Here is an 8,815-nt window from a genome sequence, read left to right as displayed (position 1 = left end):
ACCCCTGTAGGCACAGGCACTGTTGCTGCCCGGCAGAATTAAGGCATCAGGGAACTGGGCTTGCCCCCTTGCAGCTGTAGCTGGCAGCCACTTCTGTGGGATTTCATTCCCTGCAAACCCCCAGCAGGGGTTGACAAGGGTGGCATGTGTTTGTGTTGAATGCAAGGCATTTCTTAAGGACACCCAACAAGGCCTTCCCTCTGTGGCCCCAGCCCTTGTGTATAGGGCACATTGTCCAAAGTGCACCCCAAGTGACTCTTCTCTCCCTTTTATGCCCTGTGATGGCAGCATGGCCGTTTTACATCCAGTTTTGCATTAGCACGTTCAGTGTATTGGAAACTGCCCTCCAGTTTACCAAGGACATTCCTGTGCACTAAATAACTTGGTTTTTTTTCTAAAGACATGCAAGAGCCTGCTAAAAGATGATATTGCTTCCTGTCCTGGATTAGCACTTCTTACAAAAAGTAAAAGATGAAAGTTTATGACAGTTAATAACCTAAAAGCTTAATTTACTTTCTTACATCATCCAAAGAGTGCAGCTCATTTTGCTTTCACTGTAAGCTTGTCATTAAAATAAACCCCAGTTATTCCACATATACTCCTGCTCAGCACTGATGTATCAGGTGAACTCAGTATCTGTGGCTGAAAACCAAAACTGGTGTGACATGGACAGGTAACACTTTGTTGAGCCATGGGACAGACTGCAAAGCAAACTGGACAAACCTAACCCATGGTACGTGGGAACTTGACAGAGGCAGCCACAGGGTGACCATCATTGTGGCCTTACCCCAAGAGGAACTGCAGATCTTTAGGAAGGCCTCTTCGAGTTAAAGACTTTTAAATCAGCAAAGTTGAAGACACTCAAGACAACAATCAACTTGCCTGAACAATCCAGAAATTCCTACTTATTCTTCAGCCCCCCCAACCCCTCCCCACAATATGGGAAATTCAAAAACCAGAATTTAATTTCAAATTAATTTCAATGCCTGAAGATGTTCATTTTTCCTCATGCTTTTGCTGATAATATCAAGCAGTTCAGTTCTTTTAGAAAGGTGGAAAACAGATTCATCTGACATATTTTTGGTTGAGACCTGGATGGTAAACATTGCATTGACTTGCTCAGAATTCTGTGAAAAGAACTGAATATTCAGTCTGTATTATCCAGAAATCTCTCTCAACATGTGGTTTAATTTTCAAATGAAGTGGTACTACCCCATCAATTTAACATCCACTTAAATAAATTTTATGTTTAATGTGGCAAGCTTTCCAAAAACTTGCTAATTTATTGCTTTTTCTGCAATTTAAATGGATGTAAATAATAACTTGGACACAGTATCCTCAACATTTTTTAATGAAGTGCTCAAGAACAGGTTAAGCACTGTAATAAAATTTCCCTTTTTTTAAGCCAGCACTGAGTAGCCTCTTCTTTCCTCTGTGAATACAGGCACTAATTACATATAGACACAGCAATGGTGTAAAAATGGACATTTATTACAACTAAACCAATGTGACAGACAGAAGTCAAACAGTTTGTCACAATCACAACGAAGCTTAATCCAGCCAAGCACATACAAGTGACAGTGTAAACTTTAAAAACATGTTTAATACATATAAAATTGCTTTTGCTTTGCCTTAAATCCATTTTACCACTTCAATCTCACACACAGGGTCCTTTTGCTACCCCTCGACCCTCATCTATCCTTGCCTGCTGTGCTCTGGAGAAATGCCCTGGGACAGAAACAGTCTCTGGTCATCTGGAATCTGGGTCTAAGTCCTAGAATGGGCATCCATGGACAAGTTCTAATGGCTTGAGTTCACAGGCAGCACCCAGCTACCGCCACAGGAGCGGCACACACAGCCCAGCCCCAGCTGGCCGCTCTGTTGCCTCAAGGACTGATGCTGGGGTGTGGATCAGGGACCTCAGAAGTGGCAACACTGCACTTCCCTTTTGGCTGGATACTACTGAACCCACTCTGCAGCTGGCCACAGAAGTGCTGCTGCCAGCAGCACTGCCGGAGCTAAGCTTTGTGAAAACATGGCACTAACTCAGGTGAACAAGCCAAAACTCCTAGGGGAAGGTGTCTGGGTGGAGGGAGGGAACAACCCCTCTCCATGGGGACAGGCAACAGAACTTGGCTACTCCCAGGTGTAAACTCACACTGTCTCCTCAAAACCACACATGGATCACATTTCTGCAAGTGAAACAGGCTCAGTTCATAATTACTGAGAGTCTGCTCACTGTCAAAATATTACTGGATATCAGTTTACATGATTTGTAGTGAATATACTATACAAATCTAATGTTTAAGGGCTCTCACTGCAAATTAGTTGGTTCAATTGTACATCATGCAGGAGTATTGTAAGGGATGTGTCAAATGTTTAACGTGTTGATCAAGAAAAGCGGTTAAATGACTTTGACACTTCGTGTGTCCTAAAGGTACCTACACACCCAATAAAGCGTAACTATGAAACACCAATAAGTACAAATTAATTGGTAGACTTTGAAAGACAACAATAAAATGTCCCTTCTATAAAGCTTCTTCTTTCCCATCTTTGAAAGTATTCCATTTTCATTATGCATCTCCCTGTTCAGTTAGAAAGCTGACCTCCTTTCTTGTGTTCATGGTTAAGCTAATATCAGACCTAAAAACAGTTTCCTTATTCAGTCTGGGCTGGTTTTCCTTTTCTCCTCCATGCATTCCCTTTGGAGTATAATAACTTGCACAGTTTTGCTCAAGGTAGCTACACTAAAATACACCTTCATGTCTAGTGAGTTGATCAGTTTTCTTAGAAAAGCAGTTATCACCTTAACAGTTTTTTACCAGATTGATATGCAGATCCTGGCAGGATTCTTTGGTATAATGACAAATTCAGTAGTAAACAGATATTTCCAATCTTTATGCAACAACTGAAATAAGCAGAATAATCACAAGTGGCGACTAAAATGTAGATGAACAAAGTCTTTGGTTGCATAAACACAATTTGTACACCGTAACATTTCATATTTGGAGTTGTCCATGTAGTTTCTTTTCATCTAGGTAGGCTATGCTGATGTCATAATAATATATTTATTTCTGAAGTCAAATTTGCTTATAAAAAAAAGTAGACTTATCGAAGTCAAATGCAATTTTCCTATAAATGCAGTGAAGGGAAACATTGAGTCAATTTAAATCTAATTTCCTTTCATTTATAAATTTTGAACTTAGGTTTCTTGTTCCCTTTTCAAAAAAAAAAGTATTTTTCTTGTAGGCCTGAATGAAGCAGCTTAGCAAAACAGTAATACTGACAAACAGCATCTTACACCATTAGCTAAACATTACAATGAAGGCAGTGAACATTTACAGTATGAAACACTGAGATGGCATCAGCTGAAGAGAAGATTTATGTCAATCCAATTTCTTCAAGTACACTACGTGGGGTCTCTGCTTCCTATGGAGGGAAAATGTGAGACAGTAGTAAATGAACAGTTTCTACTGAGCGGCGCTGTACATGAGTTAGTATGGAAGATGCTGAATTGAAAGAAAGCTGAAAAGACACGAAAACATGGAAGCACTGCAGTTTGCAAACATGGTATTAGCTGCACTTATCACAGAGCTGTTAATTGGATTGCCATGGTTCACAGGAATAGCTGGTAGATTTTATTGCCTTTAAGCATAATAAAAATAAAACAATTCAGATGTAGCAGCAGGGTACAAATCAGAACTGAGTAACAGAGGTAGGAACTGGGGAGGGATGGGGAAGGATCTTGCAATGGAGTCAGTCAATTTTGTGGTAAATTGTCTCAAGGTCTCAAAAATCTGTTTGGGAGTAACAAATAAATGGGTGAATGAAACTACTGATGCAACTAAGATACAGTATCCCTTAAGATCCTTATTAAAGAGTTTTGGTTTGTTTTGTTTTTTTATACAGTGATAACATGCTTAATGCATAAAACCAGGTCATGGTACCTTGATATGCCTGGTGTTAAACTGATTCCTTTCAAAGCAGGGGGATTATTTAGGACAGGAATTTTATTATTCTACAACAGCCATAACGTTTTAGGTTAATTCTAATCTTAGAAAGCTTCCCTTAGATTCAGGGGAAGTTGTTTAATACCAAATTCCAAAGCATTATCATCAGTTTTGTATTCATTACTTCCATAGCATCTGAAAAGAAATGGTTGAAATTAGAAACATTAGGCTGAGCCTTTCCATAACTATTAACAATGCCTTCCTAAATAAAAGGGGAGGGATACTGTGTCCGTATCAAAACAAAAGCTTTAATATCAAGAGTATGAATAAACTTACTTTAGCATCCTAAAACAAGACATGTCATGCAGCAGAAAAAAAAGGCAGATAACAGTTAAGGCAGCCAACAAATTCTTTTTCAACTGCTTTGCAAATATTTATTAGAAAAATAATGTTGGTAAAACACAAAATTAAATACCTCAAACCTTGCAAATAACATCAGAACATTCCCTCTATCAACCTTGACTATGTGGCACAAAATGATCAAGTTTACTATCATCATTCAGGTCATGTATAAGGTGATTCAGCAGTGAAGGAACAGGCTATGATACTTTAAGGCAACTTCATTCAAAAGTCAGTCAGAGCTTGGAACAGGCTATCTCAGCATTTTCAGATGGCTTCTAAAATCCAGCAGCAAATAAAACTTGCAATAAAAAGGCAAGTTAAATATGAAAACAAGATACTTGGTGTATTAAAGACGTAGTGTTGGCATGTTTTTTTTTCCCTCCACTGATGAAGTATTTAAATATTCTTATAACTGCAGTGACCTTGACAAAGCCAGACAGGTTGGCAGAATTAAAGATTTACACATGTATTTTAACAAATCCCCAAAAGGAGGCACCTGAATAAAGAAATGGCTATGTAGCATTTTTAATATAACTTTTTTTTTTATATTCCCAGATTACTTTGTTGCCTTCATTTTAGAAGACACACCTGTCCCATATCCACCAAAGCATTTTACTCAAGAAATCCTACACTGTTAACTCACTATGGCACCAGAACTCAAGAGCATTCTACAATAATACTTCTCAAGCATTTCAGGGTCTTCAAGACATTTGAAATAAATTCACTTTTCAATTTTAAATTTATTAGACAGCAGCAGGCACTTTAGAGTTATTCAAGAGTGCAACAGGATATTTACAAAGTTACCTGAAAATCAAGTTCTTTATAGCTATGAAGAAATACAGAGCAGTGCTGCCACTGTTTTTAGAGCAGTTTACTATTTCTGTTTTCACTGCCAATTCAAAGTCTGAGATTATTTTCAGCAGGCATATACTTAAACAGTAAGTTTCTTCAAGTAAATCAAGGTCACTGGCTAACCATTAAAAGCAACCTGTTTCAAGGACATTAGCTACTTGTCCACAGATACATCACCCACAGAACTCAGACATATTTTAATTTTTTTTTTAATTACTGAATCAGCAACCTTGAGACAGATGTGCCTTCTTATGTGCTCATCAACAATATGATCTCAAGGAACACCTTATAGGCTAATGTATTTTGCTAGAGGAATAACTTCAGTAATTATTACTTTTAAGAAACAAATAGAATTAATTATATTTTGTTCACATTATTTGTTTTACTAAGTGTCAAACATTTAATCCAATTCTTATGGAATTCTGCAGTGTTACACACTACCTGCAGCTCAGAATCACCCAAGGCAAACAACACAAATTTGAAATATCAGAACACTGATGAGGAAAAAAATTCATTCACATGAGACAAAAGTGCATGCAATACTTTATTTCAAACATGCCAGAAAAGCTAATTCATTACCTAGTCATTTAGAAGCAAGTAGCTGTATACAGATAACAAGAAAAACAGCATCTCATTACAGCTCAATGCACAGCATTTTAAGCCAACAGGCATGAAATAATGCAGGCTAAAGCAGCATTAACCAGACATCCAAACACATTGTTAATGGCTTACAGAAAAAGGCAAACTTGGAAATGGAAAACCACTCCTATGTTCTTGTTTTCTAAGATTTCAGAATGCTGCAAATCCAATCCAAATCTTTTGTCTAACACCCTAAATCTCCCATTTTTATGTCAGTTTAACATTTGGAAGGTAGTGCATTACCACATATAGTACATGGAGCTGGCTTGTTTGTGGTTCTTTTTAGTAACCACCTCCTTGATAATTCATGGAAACAATTTTCAGAATCAGTGCTCCAATACACAAGGCAGCCTGCATTTTAAACTGGAAATGCCAGTTTAAGAAGGCACATTGCAAGTATACTGTTAATGGACTTTCCAATCCTAACCATTAATGATTGGACTCAATAAGCTTAGAGGTCTTTCCCAACCTTAATGATTCTATGATTCCATAATTAATTTGGAAAGCAATGATATTGTTCTCTCTCTCAGTGGCAGTAACTGTGAAATTACTCATAAGAGCATTCTGCTCATTTAAATACAAGTGTTTTAACTTCAGATTTACATATCATTCTTTTTGACATAATCAATTCTGCCTCCCTCCTTTTTGTAAGGTCAGTCACACTATTGTGCCAGTCTTCAGAAAGGGATAGTGTTATCTGCATCTTTAACTAAGATGCATGGTCTAGGTAGAATTTCATTCAGCATCATTCAGTACTTGTGTGTATACACATTTCACATGATACTTCACTACTTTCTCTGTAGGTCTTAACTTCACCTACAGACTTTATGTGTATGTTTAAATACCACCACAACCTATTTAAAAGATAAACGTGGGTGCCAGTGTTATAGGATAGGTGTTGCAGTATATAGATGTTTAGCTCAGAAAATGCTACAGAACTTTCAAGCATAAGACTTCAAGCTTACAGACAATAAAAAAGTTAAACCATATGCCAACAAGCACAAGTTTTGTTGAAATGAGACATGTGAAGAGACAACACTGTAAAACAGAGGGGGGAAGAGGAAAGTACAACAGCAGAGAATGGTTGTGGCATTCTATTAGATTCAGGATGACTGGATTCAGCAAGCTGATGATAATGTTCTGTCATGAGTAAGTCACAGGTCTATCTCCTCTGAAATTCTGCATGCATGATGAATGAAGCCATTTAGTACACTGGTACATTAAAGTATTCATGACGTGGCTACAAAAGAAATGTACACATTCTTATACATAATAGAAAGGTGGACAGATATGCAAGAAAACAAAAATATTATCTTGCTATTGTATCTCTGACATTAAAAGGACATTTGATACAGAAATACAATATTGTATTTTTGACTACACTAGATTTCCAGGGGGTGAGGGTAGTGGGGAGAATCATCATTTTACCCACCCATACTTGCATGCTGTGTCCAACACCAGACAGAACAACTTTACACCATAAACACTTTATTACATAAGCTAAAGGTTTCTTTGTAGCCAAAAAAAGTTTGAAGCTCCAGGGATGAACCACCCTATCTATTCTTTGTCTCTGCATCAGGCATTGACTGTTGGCTTCTGTCAGAGACAGGCACTGGGCTAAGTGGCATCTGACACCACCCACCACATCTGCTCTAATAAAACACACATTTAGAGGTGTGTGTTTTATTACCAGGCCTCCAGAACATGGCTGTGAATGCACCATGCCAGGGTAGTACAACGGTGGCATTACTAGTGACAAAAATTATATTTTGTAGAAAAGAGGGTCTGTTTAGAAAAATTGAGGCCTCTGAGCCTAAGCCTCTAAAAGCAGGGAAAGATTTTTTGCTTTTGGATTATGCTGCTGAACTCAATACACTCTTGTATGACTGGCATGAACATTAGTATTCAATTTGCTGAAAGATACACTAGAAAGAAAGCGACAATCAATTTTAACAATGGAGTAACATAAATTTAGGAGCATCAGCCCCATATATGCCAATTTTTCTGGGATGAAAACACACAGAACTCAACTCTCTGCATGTCAGTTTACGTCTTTGATCCTGTACCAATTACAATCTTCAATCTATTTCAGTATCTCACTTCCAAGAATAACAGGAGTTTTAAATCAGAACTGAGAAAGTTCCCATGGACTTCTAAAACTATCTCCTCTGTGCCATCTCAGTTTATTTGCATGTCCAAGCTAGCATGGTTTTAAATTTTCTTCTCAAATTACAAAAGAAAAGCACAGAATATTCTAGAAGCTGTACAGTTTTTATACTGTTTTTCAGTATCAGTAATCTGAAGATCATGTCACAGTAGTTTAAATTATTCTGACCAAGCTAACTATAAATCCAGTAGTTCACAAAATAATAGCACCTGTAACTCCGTGACAGTTACAAATAAGTTATATGATGCAAGCTATAATTTTTAAACTCAAAAGAATTTGGTATATAATAAAGAATTACAAATTTCAACACTTAACAGCTCTCGCATGGCATAAGTAAAAAACAGCAGTCCACATTAAAAACAAAATGCTAAGGCATATTCCTAACTGGAAAAGGCATTGCATGGTAATAGTGTATGTCATTAGGGAGTAGGAGTTTTGACTAAAAAGAAGAAAGTACTAACTTTAGAATTCCTGGAGCCTCCACAAATATTCCTAGAAAGGTCCGTAGGCAAAACTTCTGCTCTACTTACGCTGCTGACTGTTCATGAAGACAACTGAAGAACAGGCATACTGTAATAGTCTAAAGTGCCCAATTTTTATCTGGGAGATACATGCATACACATGATTCCCTTCTTCCTTGAAAAAAACTCATGTGTTCCAGTGTTCACCATTGGAAATGTGGAGCAATCAAAGTCTGTGTCTTCACTGAAATGCCTGTCAAATCTCCTAACAGATTTCTCCTTAATTTTACATTAGCTCTCTGGTCAGAAAGAAGAGTTTTCTGGCAGTCTTACAAAGCTGATTG

At 37.5% G+C, this 8,815-nt stretch overlaps 1 protein-coding gene across 5 annotated transcripts in view; it reads right to left on the bottom strand.

Annotated features, from left to right (window-relative positions):
- Positions 1 to 1,470: 1,470 nt before the first annotated feature.
- Positions 1,471 to 8,815, bottom strand: part of AP1S2 (adaptor related protein complex 1 subunit sigma 2) — a 31,532-nt gene continuing 24,187 nt past the window's right edge. For 2 of the 5 annotated variants that reach the window (XM_086880014.1, XM_086880016.1), the window contains one exon: positions 1,471 to 3,429. In XM_086880014.1, coding sequence (XP_086736140.1) covers positions 3,382 to 3,429 — 48 coding nt within the window. In that variant the 3' untranslated portion in view covers positions 1,471 to 3,381. Of the gene's footprint in view, positions 3,430 to 4,286; positions 7,084 to 8,815 lie in introns of those variants that run through there. The other 3 variants (XM_086880019.1, XM_086880017.1, XR_015284182.1) reach the window with 2 other exon arrangements.

This window comes from Cyanistes caeruleus, chromosome 3 (assembly GCF_971803275.1).
Source record: "Cyanistes caeruleus chromosome 3, bCyaCae1.hap1.1, whole genome shotgun sequence".
In the NCBI taxonomy this organism is placed as follows: Eukaryota; Metazoa; Chordata; class Aves; order Passeriformes; family Paridae; genus Cyanistes; species Cyanistes caeruleus.
The sequence above is the reverse complement of the archived record's forward strand: the minus strand, read 5'-3'. Positions and strand labels throughout refer to the sequence as shown.